The sequence below is a fragment of the Miniopterus schreibersii genome (assembly GCF_964146895.1).
Source record: "Miniopterus schreibersii genome assembly, chromosome: 11".
In the NCBI taxonomy this organism is placed as follows: Eukaryota; Metazoa; Chordata; class Mammalia; order Chiroptera; family Miniopteridae; genus Miniopterus; species Miniopterus schreibersii.
The window spans coordinates 5,846,556-5,869,149 of NC_138111.1; the positions used below are offsets into that span (position 1 = coordinate 5,846,556).

Sequence of the window (22,594 nt, forward strand, 5' to 3'; positions counted from 1 at the left end):
AGCCGATACTGTTAGTTACAAAGAGGTAAATCAAAACAATAATGACAGTGATGACTGTGAACTATGTTCCTCCAAGCATGTGGATGGACACGGTATTTTACAAACAGCTCTCCTGCCCACTCTCATCGCAGCATGTGAACTGCAGACACAGAAGGGCGGGAAGGGTCGCTCTCCCCAGCTACTGCTGAGAAGGATCAGACGCCACACACCGGGCAGGGGCCTGGACCTGGGCTGCGGAAACCGGCCCCTCGCTTTGGGCACTAGTCTGGGAGGGGCACTTTTCTCCTCTGCTTGTGGGAACAGCAAAGTGCTGGGCAATCACCTCCTCCCACAGAGCTCGGGCTGGTCTCCTGGGTGCCAGGCAGGGAAGGAAATAGGATCCTAAAGACTCCGTCAGCTTCTGGAGTGGCCTTCGCCGCCTAACAAAGCTGGAGGCCTATAAACATGCTATAGAAACGAATTTCTTTGTTCTGTCTCCCAACAAATATCCCATGAGAGCTGTTCTGGGCCAGGCGCTGCTCTACATGCTGGGGACAGCAGTGAGTGCTAAGTGCCAGACTGTGCCGTGCACCAAGGTGCCGTTCACTTAATTCTCACAACTCGGAAATGGGCTCTATTCCACGAGTGAAGAAACCGAGCTTCTGAGGGATTAGTAGCCTGGCCCAGGTCTAAGAGCTGCCCAGTGTCAGGGCCAGGATTCAGACCTGGGTCTGCTTTGCTCCGGAGCCTGGGTCTGCACAGCGGGGCGGCCCAGCCAGGACTGCAGCCGCACACGGGGCCAGATGCAACGTGGGAACAGGGTTTCAACACAGGCATTTCCTAGTCCCCTTGGGGGCCTGGCTGCCCTTTGGTGGTCACTCCTGGACCTTGCCGAGCTGGCTCCCTCTTCTGGGAGTCAAACCCATTTGGGAACAGGGCAGTTGGGCAACTCCTGCCAAAGGCTAATTAAAAGGCCTGCCTTGGACACAGCAGTTCCTCTCCTGGGCATCCGTCCTGAGTAAATGCTCAGCTGTTCTCAAATACTTAGCTGCAAGGACGCTCAGAGAGCACTGCATATAAGAGGCAAGAACGGGAAGCAGTCTAAATGCTCAACAGGCTAGTGACGACCTATCCAAACGCAGCCATGACAAGAATGGAGACGAGTGTTTTAGCGACGTGAAAAGAACGGATGAAAACAAGCTGGTCATCAGGGCCAGGCGCTGCTTTAGGGCTGGGCACGTGCCTGCACAGCTACAAATAGGCACCACAATGTTTGAAAAATATACGTCAAACTGTTAGCAACAGACAACTCTCAGAAGTGAGTATTTTCCTTTGTACTTTCTGGTTTCTCTTTGATGAACAACTATGATTTGAATAACAAAAGTGTTTCTAAGAACCACAAGTGTGCGGAGGGAAAGCAAACCCCTGTGCGAGCTGACACGGAGCCCAACACACCAGGATTGCCTGGAGTTCTTTCTCTCGTTGTGTCTTCTCTTTGAGCAGCTGTTGGAGCAGGTCGGTGAGGGCCCAGCGCTGCTCTGAGATCATCTCCTGCAACATAAGACCACACCAGTGCCACTGGAAGCTCATGGCACCCCTGGCGCCAGAAATCCTAAGGGCGAGGTGCCAGGATCCCCTTCACTGAGTCCTCAGCTGCCAGCTGGGGGCCCATGGAGGGCCCGACTCAATTCAGGGCTCTCTCCATGGTCTCAGGGTGAGAATTAGGGTACACAGCTGAGGGGCCCCTATGCCCGGGCATCCCCACCCCACCTGCTCTTAAGCCTGCACCTCCCTTCCCCATGGGGCTAAGGCCAGGCATGAAATCTGGCGACTGATGTTGGTGGAGTGGTAAGAAACAGCAAATAAAGGAAATGACAAGCCATGAGTATCTGACTTCCTCTTGCTGACTCCAGAGTACGTGGGGGAAGCACATGGCAGGGAGGGCCAGTATGTTACCCTGTCACCCCGCACCAGTCTGGAAGGCTCTACACAGGTGGATGCACATGCAAATCGGAGCAGAGCCCTTGTTTGTATCTGTGTCCCACTCATCTCTTACCTTGAAAACCCCACGGAGGCCCGAAAATGGGAGCCTGCAAGCTCTAATGGGCAAGAGACAAGGGTACCTGCTCTGAGAGTCCAACCCCTCCTCTCTCTGAAGACTGTTTCCAGGCTCACTCTAGGCTTTCCGTTTGCTAGCTCACCCCTCTTTCATGGCCCTGACACAGGCTAGGCCTGGAAGATTACTTCCATTCTATGAAGGAGAGAAATGGAGGTCCAGGGAGGGGAAGTGACTTGCCTAAGGTCACACAGCACACCTGTGGTGGACCTCAGACCAAGACTCCAGACCCCAGTGTTTTTTCCCTGTACTGAGAAGCCCACAAGAAAATAAGACTTCCACAGAGAACAGGCGGCTCTGCTTGAAGGCTGATATAGGTACATGGCCTCACGTACCATTGACATAGCCCCTCCGTGCACAACTGGACTGAGGTGCAGAGAAGGGAAAAGGCGACCCCTTTTCCTCTTCCCGCCCACCTCACACAGCAAGACTGTGCTTGGACAGAACCCAGGTCCTGACTTGCAGTCCCATCTGCTAGTCCCTGTTGCCCCTTCTCTGTGCACAGGATACCGAGCCAAGCTCACAGAGAAGCTGCCTGCAGGGAGCGACACAGTAACAGCTGGGCCCTCTCCTCCAGACATTCCTGGGACACCAAGAAAACTCCTTCCCCAGAGGATATCAGCCTGTGAGTAGAACCAGCACCCCAAAAGCATGGCTTAAAGAGACAGGGAGCTCAGCAGCAACCCTGCTCTAAAACAAACAAAATGCAGAGATGGAGATGTCACCTAGGTGAGCCTTGGCAATGAAACCCTCTTTCCTCTGACCCTCCTGCCTCACAACAAGCTGACCCGACCCTTGACCTCAGCCTTCTGGGACTGGGGCACCCTCCAAGGTCACAGCCAGAGGAGACCTGCCCTGCCTGCTGGAGAGCAGCTGCTGAGAGGCGGTGGGGGACCAGGTGGGAGACTTCATTGCAGGGCAGGGGAGGGACAGGGCAGGCCAGGGAGCCCTACATACCTGTAGTGTCTCTGTGTCCAGGGATTTCCTCTTTAACTCCAGCTGTGTCAGCTGCAATAACTCAGTTTCTATTAACTTAATCTAGACAGAAGATGAGACAGGGTTTTTTATTCACATTAACCACAGTTCAATTCTGTGCCACTGCTCTCGATGGCCAAGTGGGGTCTAAGAATCTTTTCTGGGGGTCTCTGGAGTGAAGGGGCCCTGAGTAGTTTAGGATGTGTGCATGGATATGCTTGTTCTGGTCAATACTACTAACCAATTCTCTTGCTTCCTCTGAATAGCTGTCAGAGAGGGGAGCAGAGAGTTATGGGAGTGATTGAATAATAATAGGAGCAGTAACTGATACTTACTGAGGATTCTGTGAGCTAGACCTGTGCCAGGCACTTTGTCAGTTCATCAATTCTCCTCTGGCTATTAGGAGGTATTATTGCCTCCATTTTACAGACAAGGAAACTGAGGCTCAGAGAGGTTAAGTAACTTGCCTCATGACACAGAGCAGGTGAGTGAGCCTTTTCCCTGGGATGTGGCCTTCTCAGGGTCTAAAGGGGAACAACTGGCCTGGTGGGTCAAAGCCACCCCCAGTGAGAATGTCTAGGGGTCACTGCACACCCTCAGGGTGGGACTGGAGGCTTTTAGCCCTGGGGGGTCAGACCCCATGGCCAATCTCTACCCTGTGCCTATGACCCTATGACCCTTGTCCCCAAGTTCCTAGGTCCCCACCAACCCCAGGTCAGAGGAATGAGCTTCATGTCGGCTATGTGGGATTGAAATTAAAGAGGGAAATAAAAAGGTAAGCTGGTTTTGGCCAAAAAAGGAAAGAATAAAAAGAGAAAAAAACCAAACATGCAAAATGTAAAATTCAAAGTGTGTCGAATACGATGTGATGAGCGTCCCGCAGCCTGAAAGCGCACCTCACCCTCAGGGAGCCCAGCGCGTCAGCAGCCCCGCTCCCCAACCGCGGCCCCGCCTGAGGTTGGCAGCAGAGCCCGGGTGAGAGATGGTCCCTCCTCCAGGCCCAGCTGACATCAGGGCTGCCCTGTTCTCTCAGGTTGGACATCCAATCTGTCCCAGTTCAGAGCTGATGGGGACGCTGGGGTTTGAGCCGGCTGCCTGGGAAGTGGTCAGCACAGAGGCTGCACAGCAGTCAAGACTGCACGCTGCCCTTCCCCTCAGCCCTGGGCAGCGTGACAAGTGGTGACAACAGGTCACATTTGCTGGCACTCACAGTGCGGCCTCAGGGCACCTCCCAACAGCCCTGACTGAGGTTCTGGGAGGAGAGGGGAGTTCTGAAGGGAGACCTCCTGCTGAACTGCCATGTGAAGGATTCAGTCTTAACTGCCGCTGGTCCAGCCACCTCTGCATGTCTTTGAAAGCTGTCAAGACAGGTCTAGCTGGGGGGCCATGACCCCACACTCACCTGGTTCCTGATCTGCCGATGCATCAGGTCTTTCTTCACTTGGAGAGCCTCAAATGCAGCCTTCTGCATGGCGCTCTGCAACAAGACCACGGCCTGCTTAGCAGGGCACAGGCGCCTTGCTTTCCCAGAGGGACAGCTAAGAGCAGAAGAGCAGACAGGCACAGCGCGCTCGGAGGTGAGAAGGCCAGGTCCCGCATCTCCTCGTGGTGTGGTTACATCTCTCCCTGCCCTTTCTGTCTTCATGGTGGAGGCCCCACAGCACCGGGAGTGGGCGCCCACCAGGGAAGGGGTGCTTCTCTGGATTTCAGTGACCAGAAGATCACCACCCAGTGGCTTCTCCCTGCCCTCTCTTCCTGATGGTTTGTACTAAATGCACTAAGCATATTGGGTCTCACGCTATCTGGAACGGGGCTCCATGTAGTTTTGCCGCTCTGCCCCAATGTGCCCTTCATGCACCCCACCCTCTTGTCCTGTGCAAGGGCTCACCTCCTGCAGGATCTGGCTGATGGCCTTGTTCTGATCCATCTGCTGCCACGAAAGAATCTGCTGGAACCGCATATCCATTTCAGCCATGCTGCCACAAAGAGCACATTCATTTACTCTCTCAACATTTTCTGAGCACATACTATGTGCCACGTACCTTGGAGGAGATCAAGATAAACCATTTATTCATTCAACAGTACTCATGGAGTGCCTGCTAGGGGCCATGTTCCAGGCTGGGTGTAGACACAGAATTTGTCTGAGTCCCACGGCGCCGGAAGGAAGGTGACAGAGCCTGTGTCTTGGGAGCTGGGAGATGTGATCTCCGGGTCCTCTCATCCACCCCTCCACCAGGACATGGCCTCCTAGGTGAGCCACTCAGGCCCTGAGAAGGTTGTCCTTCCCAAGCACTAATGTCTGTACTCCCCATCCTAGCGTTTCTTGCCTGGGCAGTGGGTCTACTCTCAGTCCCTAGAGAAGTCTAGTGATTTTGGCACAAAAATCCAAACCTGCAACTTCATGAATGTGTGTACCTGGGTACAATCTTGGTTTTGAGTTTGTTTCATAATAATAGCTGTTACTTATTGGACCCTACGTGGCAGGCTTTGTGTTCATTAATGCTCACTAAAGGCAACTCTAGGGGAAGGTACTGTGACTTATCCCCATTTTTCTGATACGAAGATTGGGGCTCATAAAGAGAAAGTAACTCGCCCAAGACTTCACAGTTACTAACAGAAGAAGTGCCCGTGCTCCTGAGTACAATGTCATATACCAGGAAAAGAGGGAGAGAGTCCTGTGCCTGAGGACACAGGGGAGGCTGGCAGCTGTGCCACCTGGATGGGAGGAGAAACACAAGCTTAACCAGGGCTACTGGCCCGCTGCTATCTGAGCATTGACCGGGCTTTTCTTACCTGGCTCTGCCAGACATCTGTGCCTCCCTCAACAGACAAACCCACAGTGCCATGGCGAACTTGCAAAGTCAGACCCAGAGTGGCAATCAGCATTGAAGGCAACCCTATCACCGTCCCCCAGTGCACCCTGCCCCTGACCTGTGCAGACCCTTGGCAATGACGAGAGCACCATAGTCAAGAGCACCCCCCACTCTGCCTGAGTTCGAATCCTGTCGCTGGCTAGCTGTGTTTCCTTAGGTGTGTCACACAGCATCTCTGAGCATGAGCTGTGATTGTAAAATGGGGGTAGTAACAATATAGTCCCTCCAGAGACTCAACAGGCTTACGCATATCACGTGGCCGAGTGCCTGGCATACAGGAAGTGCAGGAGCGGTGGGGATCACAGGCACACCTCCGAGATACTGTGGGTTTGCAATAAAGCGAGTCACAGAACTTTGGGGCTTCCAGTGCACACATATCAGCTATGTTTACACAGTACTACAATCTAGTAAGTGTGTAATAGCGCCCGGCCGGGCATGGCTCAGGGTTGAGCATCAACCCAGGATCCAGGCGATCGCGGTTCGATTCCCGGTCAGGGCACATGCCCGGGTTGCGGGCTCCATCAATGACTCTCTCATCAGTGATGTTTCTCTCTCTCTCCTTCTACCTTCCTCTCTGAAATCCATAAAGATATATTAAAAAAAAGTGTGCAATAGCATTATGTCTCAAAAAACAATGTACATACTAGAATTAAAAAATTCTCTATTGCTAAAAAATGCTAACCACCTGAGCCTGTAGGAAAATGGTGCCAATAGACTTGTTTGAGGCATGTTTGCCACAAACCTTTAATTTGTAAAAAATATAATTTCTGTGAAGCGTAATAAAATGAAGCATTGTCACTTTATCATGGCCTAACACAGTCAAGGGGTCCAGCTAGAAAAGTCATGAAGACCAGTCACCACCTGCCTCTGATAGCATGGCAGAGGCCGGGGTGGCCGGGGCTCCCCCAACTCCCTTCCTCAGGAAGCCTCTCCTTACCTTACCTGGAACAGGCCTGCTGGACCAAGTTTTGCCTCTGAGACTCATAGGCCATCTGGATGAAGCGGTTCTTACAGCTCTCGGTCAGCATCTGCTGCATGGCGGCTGAGGAAACATGGAATGGGGCTGAGGGAGCGGCAGCCACCCCTGGGGTGGCCTCGTAGGGTTCACCTAGTCACCCACTTGATGGTCACCCTTCAAAGAAATCCTTTTTTCTTTTTTTTTTAATTAACTTTTTTTAAAAAAAATATATATCTTTATTGATTTCAGAGAGAGGAAAGGAGAGGGAGAGAGAGAGATAGAAACATCAATAATGAGAGAGTCACTGATCAAGCCCGCAACCGGGCATGTGCCCTGACCAGGAATTGAACCCCGACCGCCTGGATCCTAAGTAAATGCTCAACCTCTGAGCCACCCCCAGCCGGGCAAAGAAATCCTTTTTTCTTTACAACTATAAAAGTAACTTCAACTTGAAAGATTGCTTCATTGTAAAACACGGGACAGCACATACAGAATCTCCTATAATCTGCCACCCAGAGATATTATTACATTTTGATACACATTCTTCCAGTCGAATGTTAATGGATACTTGTGGATTTTAAAACATTGAAGTTAAAAAACTGAAAGCAGAGACTTGAATAGGTATGTGCACACGCGTGTTCACAGCAGCACGATTCGCACCAGCCAAGGGCGGAAGCAGCCCCAGCGCCCACTGACGGATGGCAGGTGAACAGAGCCTAGCACATCCGCACAGTAGAACAGACTCAGCCTTAAAAGGAAGGACGCTCAGAGATGCTGGAGCATGAATGAGCCCCGAGGACATGCTCTGTGAAAGAAGCCAGTCAACAAAGAGACAGATGCCATATGATTCCCCTTAGATGAGGGACCTGGAGTAATTAGACTCACAGCGACGGAAAGTAGAATGGTGGTTGCCAGGAGGGGGGAAATGATGAGTTGTTACTGAATGGGTGGAGTTTCAGTTTTGCAAGACAAAAAGAATTATGGAGATGGGGGTGGTAATGGCTGCACAGTAATGCACTTAACGCCACAGAACTATACAATTAAAAGCGGTTAAAATGGTATCTTTTATGTTGTATATATTTTACCACAATAAAAAATTAAAATGTTACCACACTAAATATACCACTTCTTACATTTCATGAATACTTCCCCTCTCAAGGGGTTGGTCACCCTGTATAGGTGACCAACAGAGACAGAGCTGTCTACCCTTGTACCCCTACATAGCCAAGCTCTGTCCCCATGAGCCCTCCCTGCTCCCCACCCTGAGACTCACAGGCAATCTCATTTCTTCGCAGGTTCTCTGTCTCCTCCTGGGTTATGGACATCAATTGTTCCATTCTTATTCTAGGAAAACAATCCATTTATTCAGCAAACGTAACATTTCCAATAGGGAATGCCATCAGAAGAACAGCACCTCCTTCAGGAAGTCCTCCTTGATGTGCCAACCTAGATGTGTTCCTGCTGCATCATACCCCTCCACTGGGGCCCTGTTTACCTTCAGCCTTGTAGTTAAGAGTTTCTTACATAAAAAGATGAACATTCCCTTAGAAAAATGGGCAAAGGACACAAACAGCCATTTTACTGATGCTTAAATATAAGTGACCAATAAACATGGAAAGATGCGTAATATCACTGGTAACTAAAGAAAATAAAATCTTTTCACCTAGCAGGTTGGTTGAGGAAAACTGATAGTCATTTGGTGATGGCAAGGAAGGTGGGAAAATGGGCACTTTCATATACTGGTGAGAAGAGTGTAAACTGGCAAAATATTTTTTGGAAGGGAATTTGGCATTACCTATCATATCCTTTGAATAGTTCCTTCAAAAATATTCACATAAATGCATAAAGATATATTTAGAAGATATTCACTGTAATAGTATTTGCAATTATGAAAAACTGGAAACAAATGTTCATGAATAGAGGCCAATTAAATAAATTATGATATAATCATATAGTGGAATACCCTACAGTTATTACAAATAATAAGGTTTTTGGCATAGAAATACATCCATGATATAATAAATGAAAATATAAAAGGTAATTACATGTTTGTATGTGCATGCTGCATGTGTGTGGATTTTTTCCACACTAAACAGGTTATATAGTGGCTTGGACGACTTGGATGGATAATCCTTTAGTGTTTCCGCAGGGACTAACTTCATTGGAACAACCATGGATCATCTGAGCACCTCTGGCCCCTGCCCAGGACCACAGGCTGCTCCAGGAAGGCTATACTGGCGCACTGCTCGACCCCAGGCGCAGCACAGAGAGGGCAACTGGTCAGTGTGTGCTAAATAAAGGATGCCACTGGCCACAACTCAGCTTGGCCTTCACCACCCCTGGCTACCGCAAGCACCACAACTTAAGTGGGTGGGGCGATGGGGCTGCCCTGCAACCTGGTGGGAGCACCCTATAGGAGGTCTTCCCAAGACTGGGCATAAGGACAGCAGCAAAGTCCATGATCCTATTTTGGGAACTCAGAGAACCTGGGGAAGGGGAGGAGTTTGTCCCTCCCAGCTGTCACCTTTTCTCATTACTACAGTGGTGCACCTCAATGCAGTAAAACTGGAAAATACTGAAAACACAAGGGAAAAAAAATATCACCGCCTCTAATTCCCACCTCAATAATGTTCAGTGTAAACCACTGGGGGTGGGTCTTTTCACTTTCTGAGCACAGAAATATAGTGTCTCCAAGGAATGATAGAAAAAAAAAAGATAAAAAATATGAACCATAAAATGGCAATAAATACACATCTATCAACAATTAAATCTAAAAAACAAAAAAACAAGCAGAACAGAAACAGACTCATAGATACAGAGGACATTCTGATGGCTGCAGATGGGAGGGGAGGCTGGGTGAAAGAGGTGAAGGGATTGAGGAGCACAGACTGGTAGTTACAGAGTAGTCATGGCGATGTAAAGCACAGCACAGGGAACAGTCAATAATATTCTAATAACTATGTGCCAGGTGGGTATGAGATTTATCAGGATGATCTAATCAATAACGGCTAATCATAAAACCAACATAATACTGCATGTCAACTGTAATTGAAAGTAAAACATTATTAAAAAAATGATAGACTGTAGACCCCACTTTTCTTCTCAGCAATATATTGTGTTTCCTTTAATAAGGAATATTCTTCTACAAGAAACTGAATGGCTATAATTATTCTTTGGTACATAATTCATGTAACCAAATTCTTTCCCCCCCTAGAAATGTAGATTTTTGGTATTTTTTTTTATATTAGGAATATAGTTGGACATTACACATACATTCTTATTGCCATCTCAATTTTTGTCAGGAATGTGCATTCCTTAATGAGGTGAATCTCCTTATAACTTTAGGAAAACTTTCTGGCATAATCCTTGAGAATCATGAGACATTCCAACCCCAAAGCCCCACGCCCAGCCCCGGAAGGAGCTGTGAGAAGGCATTGGAGCAGAACACTTACCTTTCATTTTCTAGTGCCTTCAAAATCTCGGAACTCTTCTTTTGCCTGTGGAGAAACCCAGGAAGGGTCCCTGCAGCCACCCATTTTACAGATGAGAACTGGGGAGGCACAGGTCCAATCAGTGGCCACCCCATGACAAGAGCTGGTCATGCCCAATCAGTCTCTCCTCTTTAAGTTGGTGCAAACTGCAGCACCAAGATTGGGTCCTAATGCTGGAAACTGTGCAGGGGTAGAGCCTGTGAGGAGACCCCCATCCTGGTCTCCTCCGAGGGTATCATGTGGAGAAGGTCTCGGGGCCTGGGGGCCAGGGACCTGACCTCTGATTATCCTGCAGGAGCTTCTGGATCCGGTTGGAGATGTTCTGCTCTGTCTGCTTCAGCTGCTCCTGCAGCCGCTGACGCTCTGCGTCGAGGTAGCGCCGGTGCTCGCTGAGGCCCTGGTCCAGCCGGGACTGCTCCTGCGGCAGGGCAGGCAGAGGTTCTGAGCAGCTGGGACCCCCTTAATGCCCTAGGGTAGTGAGGGGCCCTGGAGCGGGGTTCGGAGAATAGATTTCCCATCCCCTTTCCGTGTGACCTTGGACCAGGTGCTCCCTTCCCTTGCTAGGGCTCAGGGTGTCCACTGCCATTGAGGAGGCTGGACTAGGTGAGGTAAAGGCCCCCAGGCCCTGGAGTATGGAAGTGAGAGAGCTCAGGCCCACTGCTTTCCCATATCAGAGGGATCTGGGCTGCTGTCTGAAAGCCCTGGCGGGGGACACAGACAGGCCTGACCCCACTGGGCTACTCACGAACCTCCCTGACGGACTGAAGGATCTCATCTTTTTGACTGTGGCTCTGCTGAAGGAGCTGGGCATGCTCTCGCTGCATGAGTTCCAGGCGCCGTTCAAACTCAAGTTTCTCCAGCATCTTCCGTTCCTGAAAGAATACAGATGCTGGTGACTGTTGGCACAGGCTCTGTGGGCATTAGGACATGGGAGCAGGGTGAACCCACCCTGAAACTGAATAGTGAGGCTGCAGGTCTTAAGGCTGAGCAACATGCCCAGGACCCCTGTAATAAAACAGGCTATTCGCTGGCAGAGGCCTGTGGTTTAGAGCCTGGGGCTGGGCTCAAATTCTCTGAGCCTCAGTTTTCTCATCTGTCAAGTGGAGATACTCGGCCACCTACTGAGGCTGTGAGGATGTGCTGAGGTGACCTATGTAAGAGGAAAGCACTTCTTTACCCTCCAGTTTAGAGGCAGGAAAGACTTGTTTCCTAAAGTCTTTTATAATTGTTGAGATTGTTAATGAGAAGAAAAGTGACAGAGGACAAAAGGCAGTTTCTTACCTTCCTCTTCTCATAGTCTGAGAACCTATTCTGGGGGGAAAAAGACGGACGTCAGAGAAGGTGGGCAGCCTGACACCATTCAGACTCCCAGGCCTACCCCAGAGGATGGCATCAGAATGGTGGGGTGGGTGGGGGTTGGGGGGGTTTCTAGTGGACGTCAGGGTTGAAATCATGGGGCTTGGCACACCGTAGGAAGGTCTTCAGGACAGTTCTGGGGATGCAGCACTGAGAAGGCCTGGTGCTCAGAAAAGGAGACCAAGAACTGGGATATTTCAGTTCCTTGGATGTCTGCACAACACACGTGCAGCACCCAGCTCTAGCCCACCAAACACGCCCAAATTCCTGCAGGAATGTTCAAAAGAGGGAAAGCACTAGACAGAACTCAAATGTCCATTACCAGGTAATCACTTCAGAGTCGTGGAGCAGCCATACAGCGGCTTACTATGCAACTCAAATAATCTAACGGGGCGAGTGTGGGCGAGGCCACACAGAGCGATGCCTGCCATCTTTCACCCTGTGTGCAGCAAGGCCCCTCTTGTAAGAACATCCACGAAACTACTCTGAGATTTGGAGTTGCGGAGACAGAAGTCAGGAAGGAGGCTCATTAATCAGTTCATGGTGACTACCTCTAGGGGGGACTGCTGGGTGGGGGGCGCCGTCCACTTATGCTGTGCATTTCTATACTGTTTAGATTTATAACAAGGAGCATGCATGACATCTGTACTTACACCCCCCCACACAAATGCACAAACACACGCACTTTTTTAGTGGACCTTCTATTTAGTTCTTGGGCTCTGAGACCAGGGCCAGTCTCTGCCTGAGCTATAAAAGTAGCATCCCATAAGGAAATAGAGTATTTTCCTACTCTAAAGTAAGAGTGAAGTTTTAAAACTTAATCTTTAACTATAAGGATAACATCTGAACACATTCTCCTTTTAAAAATTAAGAAGTACCCACTGAACACTCCCAGTTCCAATCCCGGATACCCTGCAACCCACCCCATGTATCAGTCTCAGACCCAGCCCACCCATCTACTTACATATAATTTGTGCTTTCAGGAAAATATATATACAGAAATACATTGTTTTATTATGCTTCATTTTACTGCACTTCACAGATACTGCGTTTTCATCAACATTGAGGCGAGATCCTCCACCACTGAAGGCTTAGATGACGGTTAGCATTTTTAACAATAAAGTATTTTTGAATTACGGTATGTACATTTTTTAGACATAATGCTATTACAGACTTAATAGGCTACAGTGTAAACTGTAACATTTATATGTACTGGAAAACCAAAACATTCCTGTGATTTGTTCTATTGCGATCTTCGCTTAGTGTGGTGGTCTGCACAGAACCCGCAACCTCTCCAAGGTGTGCCTCTACTGGTGCATGTGCATGAAACAGGGACCTGGGAGAGCGGGCCTGCTGCTGGTGCTGATGTGTGTGCCCATCTGACTTTCTCACAAAACTGAGAGCTTGACGGGTGTCCTGTACAGCGAGTGGCACTGAGGCAGGAAGTATTTACTGAGAGAGCGATAAACAGACATGAGCCCCACTCTCTTGCAGCTCCACCCAGCAGGACAGGCAGACATTAAACAAATCACCTCCCACGTAACACTTCATTTCATTTAACTTAGAGTTGTGTTAAGTGCTCCCAAGGAAACGTACGGACAGGGAGGGCGCTCTGAGAACATATGACAGGAGACCTGACCTGGGCTGGTGTGTAGGGAGGGCTTCTCAGAAGAGGCGATGTTTAAACAGAGAACTGAAGGACGACTGAGTTAGCAGGGGAAGGTGAGTGGGGAGGGTTCCAGAGGGATCGGCAGAGAGGAGCACGGTGCAGCTGATGAGTGGTGGGCTCCTAAGGTGAGTGGCCAGAGTTGGCCTTGAGAAAGCAACCTAACTAAGCACATCGGTCTCAATGGAGGTGAATTTTAGTTTGATGGAGTCTACGGGCTGCAGCTCTGAACATCCCCCCAATGCCCAGCGCCCCCTCTCCACGTGCCAGTGGGCAGGTGCACCTTACTTGCCACTCTACCTCCTCCCTGGAGAATCTGTCCGTGGGCCCATCAGGGCTGTCCTGGGAGTTCTCGGCTCTATCTTGCTCCAGCACTGGCAGCAGGTACTGGGAAGGGGGGTAGTATTCCAGCCCTGACTCTGCAAGAGATGATGCAAGCTAACCAGGAGGGAGGCGGCAGCCCAGGTACCTGGAGCTTCTAGCTTCTGCCGCCCTTGCCTTCCTCCTCCCTCCTCAGCATCCTGTCCCACCCCCACCTCAGGCCATTGCTCCTCTGCCCTAGACTGGGCCCTCAGGTTGCTCACCAGTCCTAACCCCTGGCGAGAATGTGGCCAGTGCTCAGTAAGCTTCGGCTGAGTGAATAGAGGACCACCACCTGCCTCTTTACATCCAAGTGGAAATAAGGTGAGAAAAAGGCCTGAGATTAGGAGTTGAAGGCTGAGTTCAAGACCCAGCTTTACCCATGATTTCCTGTGTGTGAGGCCTTGGGCAAGATGCTTGCCTTCTCTGGCCCTACAGTTCCCTCCTGTATAATTTACCCATTTTTTATTGGGTTGTTTGCCTTATTCTTGCTGATTTGTAGATGCTCTTTACACATTATAGCTAATAGCCTTGAGTATATATGTTGCCACTACCTTCTTCTAGGTGGCAACCTTTCTTTTTAGCTTTGATGAATGTTTAAAAGTGAACATGCTCCAAGAGGCAGGGATCAGTGTTGGTCAGAGTTCAAGCGTATTCCCGTGTCTGGCTTCTCCCAGCGCACACTGGGTCGGGGAGGGTCACCCAGAGTGTTGCCGCAGCAGCACCGCAGTTTGCTCTTGATTGCTGTGTCATATACTCACTTACATGCGTTTCTCCTGGGCATTGACCTAGGCATGGAATTGATGGGTCACAGGGTATTTGAATGTTCAGCTTGATTAGATACCGACAATCATTTTCTGAAGAGTTCTGATTTACACTCCCACCTGCAGTGTATGGAAGCTCCTGTTGCTCCACATCTCTGCTAATTCTTGGCAAGGACAGATTCATCTTGGCCATTTTCGTGGCTGTTAGGGCTTAGGTATCTCTTCACAGTTTTAATTTGCATTTTCCTGTTAACTAAGCCCCGCTTTTCAGATATTGATGACTATTGGATATTCTCTTTTGTAAAATTCCTATTTATGTCTTTAGACAATGCCTTTTTCTTACTGACCTCTAGGAGTTCTTTTTCTCTTCTAGAATCAAGTCCTTTCTTGGATCTGTATTGCGAATATCATCTCCAACTTCATAGCTTGCCTTTCCTTCCCCTTAATGGTGTTTTTTTGAAGAAAAGTAGTATGATTTTAACAAAATCTGATTTATCAGTCTTTTATGGTTAGTGCTGCCTGTTTCCTATTTAGGAAGAGGTTAAGGTACTTTTTTACCACATGGAATCCAATTGATCCAGAATCATTTACTGAAAAGAACTTCGCTTTCCTTTCTCGTTGATTTGCAATGGCTCTTTCATCATAAACCAGATGACCACATATGTATGCGAGTCTTGGCTGTGTTCTAGAAGTTCAACAGGTGACAGGAGCCCTCCAGCCTGACAGGGGGTAACTAGGTACAGTCACACCTCACTTTATTGCTCTCAGCTTTATTGCACTTCAGATACTGTGCTTTTTACAAACTGAAGGCAAGACCCCCTCCCACAACCAGCAAAGAGATTATGACTCACTTTACTGCAGTGGTCTGGAAGGGAAACCCTGATATCTCTAAGGTTTGCCTGTATACTACTTTCCCCAGCTGGCAGCCACACCAGGGTGGCCTGGGGTTTAGCTCCTTCTGCTGCACTGCCACTTTCCCAAGTCCGATGCACCATGGTGTCTCTTCTGGATGACCCCAGTGACCTCCCAACTGGTCCCCCATCCTCCACTCTTGCTGCCTCCAATCCCTTCTCCTCCCTGAGGCTAGAGTAACCTTTGTAAAAAGCAAATGTGATCAAATTCCTCTCTTGCATGAGGGGCCTGGACACCTCGCTTCATCCTGTCTCTCTTCCCTTTACTGTGGGTTCCAGCCACTCGACCATCCCTCCATGGCCCTTCAACATGCACCTCTGTCTGCCAGGAACATCCTTCTCTCTGATCTAAGTCCTAGTCATCCCTCAGGTTTCAACAGAGCCACTTTCTCAGACAGACCCTCCCCGAGGCCCCTCAATCTGACTCCCACCCCACTGTACTCTCATAACCACAGTATGTAATTATATTTCCTTGTGTGACGTTGCCCTGTCTCTCCTGCCAGACTGTGGCCTCCTTGCTCTCTGCGCCGCCCCAGCCCGGGCTGTCACAGGGCAGCGGCTGGGGCCACGTGTACTCGCCGAGGAGGGAGGGGGCTGCCTGGCCTTACCTTTGCAGAGGAACCGCTGAATGGCCTCGGTGCCGGCGCCACACACCTCGGACGGCGGAAAGAGCATGGACGAGGAGTCTAGGCTCAGCGTCTGCAGGCACAAGGGGAACCCTCTTTGTATTTGTCATTCACATCAGTGCTCAACACAATAAAAAACCACCTGGCTTAGTTATGAATATGTGTTTACTATCTCCTCTGCCTGGCAGGGAAAGCTCACCTGCCTCGTTCTGTCTACGTCACCAACTTAGGACTGTGCCTAGCACACAGCAAGCACTTAATTAATGTTTTTGGATAAATACATGAATGAGCAAAAAAAGGAAAGTTATAGGATAGTTCAGAGAATAAGATTCCATTTTTGTAAAAACAAAAAACCAAAACTCATATAGTCTCAGATTGGTATATTTATAGAAAAAAATTTGGAGCAATATATCAGACTCAAAGTGGTTTTCCCTAATGGTGGATTCTGGGGTTTCTTTTACATGAATTTTTTTTAATACTGAAAATTTTAATAATCTGCAGTATGACTTTTTAAGTAAGAAAATAAACGTTTATACAAGTGCACACACATGCTTAGAGGTTTATGAAGCCCAGGAAGAAGGGACCTAGGTCCCTTCCATAAAGCTGCCCATGGCCATCACGCGAGCTCTTGTTAACCAAGCTCTCCTCTCACTTCCTACTGGCCTTCTGATACCAAGTGCCAGCATGAGTTACCTAAGGCCCCGTCAGGAACTGATAATCTCTTTGCCTGAAACAGACACAGGCCTCAGGGGCCAGGGAGTCCTGGAGAAGGGACAAGGCCTGGGAAGTCAGAGTGGGAAGAGCAGCTCAGACGTCCCTCCATCGCCCTGCCAGCGCAGCCCCTGCACCTGCTGGTGCGGAGTGAACACGAATTATAAGGGTGAAGGGGGGCCTGCTCTGGAGCAGAGGAATTGACTGCCTGGGGTTGGGAGGCCCAAGGGCAGAAAAGCTCATCCTGGGGAACTGAATCTAAAGAAAATGAACCCCACAGGGATCATAGAGTCACTGACAGTAAAGTGTGGTAGCTTAAGAGCATGGATGCTGGGGCTGCATTGCCTAGTACAGTGGCCATGAGCCATGTGTGGCCATTTAAGTTTAAATTTTAATTGATTAAAAATTTTTTTAATTGTGCCCCAACTGGGGATCAAACCTACAACCTTGGAGTATTGGGACAACACTCTAACCAACTGAGCTACCGGGCCAGGGCTAATTGATTAAAATTAAGAAGAATTTCAAGCTCAGTTCCTCGGATGCAGCAGCCACATTTCGAATGCTCAAAAGCCACACAGACACCCAGAGGTGGCCAGCAGCTACTGCATTGGACGGCATAGACTACAGAACATTTTCATCACTAGCAGGAGTAGCTACTGCACAGCACTTCGCCGAGTCACCCAGCCCTGGTCTCAGATTCTAGCTCGCCATGGCTAGCTGGGTACCCTTGAATGGGCCAGTGGACCTTCCAGAGCTGAAGCTCCCTCAGACTTAAACAGGCACAATATCACTGACCTGGGGGCTGTTTGATGGCAAATAGGAGAGAATATGTGAAAAAGAACTTGGCCTCAACTAAGAATGACTGCTGTTACTGTCTCATCCTGAAAACAGGTTTGTTGAAGGCGCCATCAAGAAGCTCAAAAGATTTTTGTTTAAACAATCGATACAAAACGAATCACAGAGCTCTTACCAGCTGAATTAGAATGGCTTCAGAATTAAGAACACTGCTCTGAGCTGTGCTGTCCAATAAGGTAGCAACTGAGCACAGGTAGCCATTTAAATGTAAATGAATTAAAATTCAATAAAGTGAAACATGTAGTTCCTTCGTCATACTGGTCACACACAAGTGCTCCACAGCCACACATGGCTAGTGGCTACTGGTTTGGACAGCAGTCACTGGACATTTCCCTAATCGCAGGCCAGAGAGAACCCCGGGAGGGATGGCTCCACTAACCTCCAGGGTTCGAACATGAGCCAGCATCTGCGGCAACCTCTGAATCTCATTTTCACGGATGTCGAGAGTACGTAGGCTCCGAAGTTCCCCCAAAGTGTCTGGAAGCTCCTTCAGCTTGTTGTCTGGAGAGATCGCAATGGCACAGCTAAACATCCCAAAACCCTGTCACCAGCTTCCTGCCTGACACCCACCAGGACTTGGGGGAAGTGGGTGCCTCACTCTGACCCTGAGACTCCGTGAGGGAGAATACGACGATGGGGTTTCAGAGAGCTGGGCTCAAGTTTCCCACAACTTACTAGCTGGGTGACTCTGGAAAACGGACTTTACCTTCCTCAGTCACAGTCTTCTCATCAGTAAAATGGGAAAAGAATACCATTTGGCCTCATGGGAATATTGAGGAATTCAATGAGATTGCGCATGTGAGGTCCTTGGCACAGGGTCCATCACAGCAAGAAATTGGTAAACGGGGCGCCACTATTTTTATCGTCATTTGTGCTACACTCAGGTAGACTGAGATATTCTGTGCAGAAAGTGCTCCAAACAGCCAGGAGCAATGAAAGGGCGGGGGCGCCGTGAGGCAGGCACTCCACTGGCACACGCAGTCTGGGTCTGTCCTTGCCATGCGGGTGGCCCTGCGCACGGCACTGCTCTGCGTCTCCTCCTCTTCCTCTGTAACTGGGGGATGACACCTCCTCCCTCTCCAGGCCTCACGGACTTGCAGGCGGTGGCCGCACTACTCCTCACTCAGTGTGACGCGCTACTCAGAACCGTGCCTGGGGCCCGAGTCGCTCTCACGCAGTCCGTCCACCACGCGCACTGCCATACTCAGTGTGATACACACGCTGGCGTCTCAGAGGCCTAGCTGTCAGCGCTGCCTGCCTCCTCCCCACAAGGTCCTATCTACGGTTACCAAGGAGGCAGAACGACCCAACAGGTGGTCAGTCCAGCGTACAGGGACACCTCGGGACTGGCTGCCCTCATGCTCAATGGCTCCCAGGAGGATGCTGCCTGGGACAGAGCTGACAGTCACACGGACAGGGCTTCTTGACTCCTACCTTTCACATTGAGGGTCTGGAGCTGGGTCAGGTTCCCAATGGAACGTGGGAGATACGTCAGCTGATTCCTTTCCAAGTTCAATACCTAAGAAAGAAAAAAAAACTGATGGGACCCACATACAGACAATAGTGATACCCCTGCTTCAGGCCAGGAATCATCTGGGCCCTTCACACACACCGCTTTACCTTCTCCTAACAGCCTGGTGAGAAAGGTATTGTTCTGATCCCAACTGAGAGATGAGAAAACTGAGGCGCAGACTAGTGAAAACCATGTGCTCAAGAGAGCAAAGCCAGGCCTTGAACCCCGTTCTGGCTGAGGTTCCATCATTTACACAGACCACATTTCAGTAGGGGAGATAGTCAAACCAAGACACACAATTAGCAATTATACTGCAGTAGTGCTCTCGGGGAAATAATCTGGGGGTTGACACAGGCGAATAAGGTAAATCTGCTTAGACAGGGAGGCCAGGAAGGATCCTCAGGAACATTCGGGCTGAGATGATTAGCTGAGAAAAAGCCTTGTGGAGAGGTGGGCACAGAAGGCTGGAAGCTGTTAGGAGCTGACTGCAGGGAACAGGGGAGAAAGCAGGGAGGAGGCTGGAGAGACAGGTGGACCCATCACATAAGGTCTGACTGTTCACGGTGAGAAGGAATTTTACTCTAAGTGTGAAGGAAAGCTGCTTTGTCCTCTGGAAAATGGGGACAGTCAACACCTGCCTCACTAGGAGGCTGAAGCAACAGACAATGCAAGGGAAACGCTTAGCTGTGCTGGAGCGCAGTAAGCCCTCAACAAATGGGGGGAGGGCTGCTCACATGGCCTGGACGAGTGCCGGAGAGTCCGAGTGCTGAACTCAGCGTTTTAAAAGGTGCACCCACTGGGGGCTCTTTTTCTGTAAAGTTGTGGAAGCTCATGATGAAATCCCAAAAAGGACAAGCCAAAAATATGGTAGGGGGATGCCCATAGCCCAGACTGCAAAGGTGAGGGCATTGCTGGGTGTCTTAACAGCAAAGGGGCAGGGGAGCTGGTGCCAAGTGCCTCCCTGGCCAGAGCACAACCAGAACATTCTAGGCCTACGTGGCTGCAATTTCTCACTTTAGGCAATCAGAGGTGGCCTTTCTGTTTCTAGAAGTTTTACCTGAAGAGCTTTCAGCTGCCCTATATCCTCAGGAAGGGTTGTCAGCTGATTATCATGAAGATCCAGAACCTGGGGAAGGAAGAGAAGCTCAGCACCTAACAGTGACCAACTGACATGCCCCCCGCTGAACTCAAGTCCTGAGAGGTGAGAGCACGCCGGCCTCAGGCCTCTGCTGTTGGGACAGAGCACCCAGCCTTTCCTCTCCCACTAAATGATCATCCCACCTCATTTCCTTTTCCAAAGTATTATCCCACTTCATCCTTTATCAAATATTTATGTTTACTGCTGTGTGAAAAAAGTATGCAAAGGTATTTACATGTTAAAAAGAAAAAGTCTTCATAGTATAAATATATATTTACACAGAAAGTGACTACTAAATATGCAATAAAATATTGATAGTGGTTCTCTGGGGTATGAAATCATGCTTTTCCTCATTTTCTGCTTACCTGTATTTGTTAATTTTTTTAACAATGAAAATGAGCATAAAGGCATAGGAGCCCTGGCCGGTTTGGCTCAGTGGTTAGAGTGTCGGCCCTCTGAAGGGTAACAGGTTTGATTCCTGGTCAAGGGCACATATCGAGGTGCCCTTGGCTCAACTCCTGCCCCAACTGGGCACGTGTGGGAGGCAACCAATTGATGTGTCTCTCTCACATCGATGTTTTTCTTTTTTTTAATATATCTTTATTGATTTCAGAGAGAGGAAAGGAGGAGGAGAGATAGAAACATCAATGATGAGAGAGTCATTGATCGGCTGCCTCCTGCATGCCCCTGACTGGGGGTCGAGCCCACAACCCGGGCATGTGCCCTGACCGGGAATCGAACCCCGATCGCCTGGATCCTATGTCGACGCTCAACCGCTGAGCCATGCCCGGCTGGGCTAGATGTTTTTCTTTCTCTCTCTCTCTCTCTCTCTTGCTCTCTCTCCCCCCCTTTTCTTCACTCTAAAAAAAAATCAATGAAAAAAATATCGAGAGAGGATTTAAAAAAAGGCATAAGATATACATATATATGAAATACATGTGAAATATGAGTATACATAAATATAAACATGTTTATTATTATTTCTTTAGATATATCTTCACTGATTTCAGAGAGAGGAAGGGAAAGGGAGAGAGAAACATCAATGCTGAGGGAGAGTCATTGATAGGCCGCCTCCTGCACGCCCTCTACTGGGGATCGAGTCCAAAATCCAGGCAGCTGCCCTGACGGGGAACAGAACTTCGATCTCCTGGATCCCAGGTCAATGCTCAACCACTGAGCCACACTGGTCAGGCTAAATATCAACATATTTAATGTTGTCTTCTTCTCACTGCAAAAATAACCATGTTGCACAATGAAGAGAAGTAAAAACTACCCCAGATTTCTGCACACTAGAGTTAACCGTAAAAGTACTTGGATGCCTGTGCTGCCAGTCATGTAGCTCAATCCTGCTGTCACACCTCACGTATTGTGTGACCACAACATCCTAGTCCTGTCCTGACAGTCAGGAGAGAGTCACCCCAGGTTGCAAGGCTTTCACACACTGACCACTAGGCAGGTGCCTGGCATCCATCCTGTTCCTGTTTGCCTGGGACCATCACTCTCCCTGCTCTCTGCTAGTTTGCTTGCTATGAGTCTTTCCACCTAGTGGGCAAGCTCCCTGAGGGCAGGGCCTGTGGCTGGTTTTCTTGGTAACTGCACCCCATATCCAGCATGTAGAAGGTACCCAATAAACCATGTTGACCGAACCCATGATTATTACGTTAAATCTGCCTGGCATAAACTTGAACAGAGGGATGTTTGGCTGCCACCTGGAACATCAGGCAGAGCCCTAACGCCTGGGAGAAGGGCCACAGTACCTTGATGGTTATGAGACTCAGGAGGCTGCAGGGTTTCGGAAGCAGGGAAGTGAGGTGATTTGTGTGGACAATCAGCACCTGCGGGGAAGATTGTCCGCACGTTAGGCTGAAGAGCAGCAGGTGGGGAAGGCTGAGGGCAGGCACAGTGCCCCCCCCCCCCCCCCCCGCCCCACCTCTCCGCTCTCCCGAACACCACAGGAGGAATGGGGATGGGATCTCCAAAGTGGAATTGGATGACCTTAAGGCCTGGAATTTAAAGGGTAAAAGGGACCTTAGAGGGCTAATTCTTAGAGGGCTAATTCTACCTCCATTCTGAGAAGGGATCCCGGTGCCGTTGTCCTGATGACTAACAAGCTAACGGATAAAAAGCACTTGACCCGGGCTGGGATGTGGGCCAGTGCTCAATCTGTCATTTCTGTTAGTCATCGACTCGGGCATGGACACTTCCAGTGTCCAGCAGCTCACTCCTCTGTCGGTATGGAAACTTCTCACCTACCTTCATCTAGACAATTTAGATTACTCTTATCTAGCCGCATTCAAAGCTG

The 22,594-nt window shown here is 49.4% G+C and overlaps 1 protein-coding gene across 6 annotated transcripts in view; it reads right to left on the reverse strand.

Moving 5' to 3' along the window:
* Window positions 1-22,594, reverse strand: part of LRSAM1 (leucine rich repeat and sterile alpha motif containing 1) — a 32,358-nt gene that overhangs the window by 6,003 nt on the left and 3,761 nt on the right. For 3 of the 6 annotated variants that reach the window (XM_081151949.1, XM_081151950.1, XM_081151952.1), the window contains 16 exons: window positions 22,050-22,127; window positions 20,212-20,280; window positions 19,076-19,160; window positions 18,021-18,142; window positions 16,058-16,148; window positions 13,703-13,833; window positions 11,674-11,703; window positions 11,142-11,264; window positions 10,671-10,810; window positions 10,354-10,398; window positions 8,175-8,245; window positions 6,886-6,985; window positions 4,959-5,046; window positions 4,473-4,547; window positions 3,053-3,133; window positions 1,435-1,530 (listed from right to left, as the gene is read on the reverse strand). In XM_081151949.1, the coding sequence (XP_081008075.1) occupies window positions 1,435-1,530; window positions 3,053-3,133; window positions 4,473-4,547; window positions 4,959-5,046; window positions 6,886-6,985; window positions 8,175-8,245; window positions 10,354-10,398; window positions 10,671-10,810; window positions 11,142-11,264; window positions 11,674-11,703; window positions 13,703-13,833; window positions 16,058-16,148; window positions 18,021-18,142; window positions 19,076-19,160; window positions 20,212-20,280; window positions 22,050-22,127 (1,425 nt within the window). Of the gene's footprint in view, window positions 1-1,434; window positions 1,531-3,052; window positions 3,134-4,472; window positions 4,548-4,958; window positions 5,047-6,885; window positions 6,986-8,174; window positions 8,246-10,353; window positions 10,399-10,670; window positions 10,811-11,141; window positions 11,265-11,673; window positions 11,704-13,702; window positions 13,834-16,057; window positions 16,149-18,020; window positions 18,143-19,075; window positions 19,161-20,211; window positions 20,281-22,049; window positions 22,128-22,594 lie in introns of those variants that run through there. The other 3 variants (XM_081151951.1, XM_081151954.1, XM_081151953.1) reach the window with 3 other exon arrangements.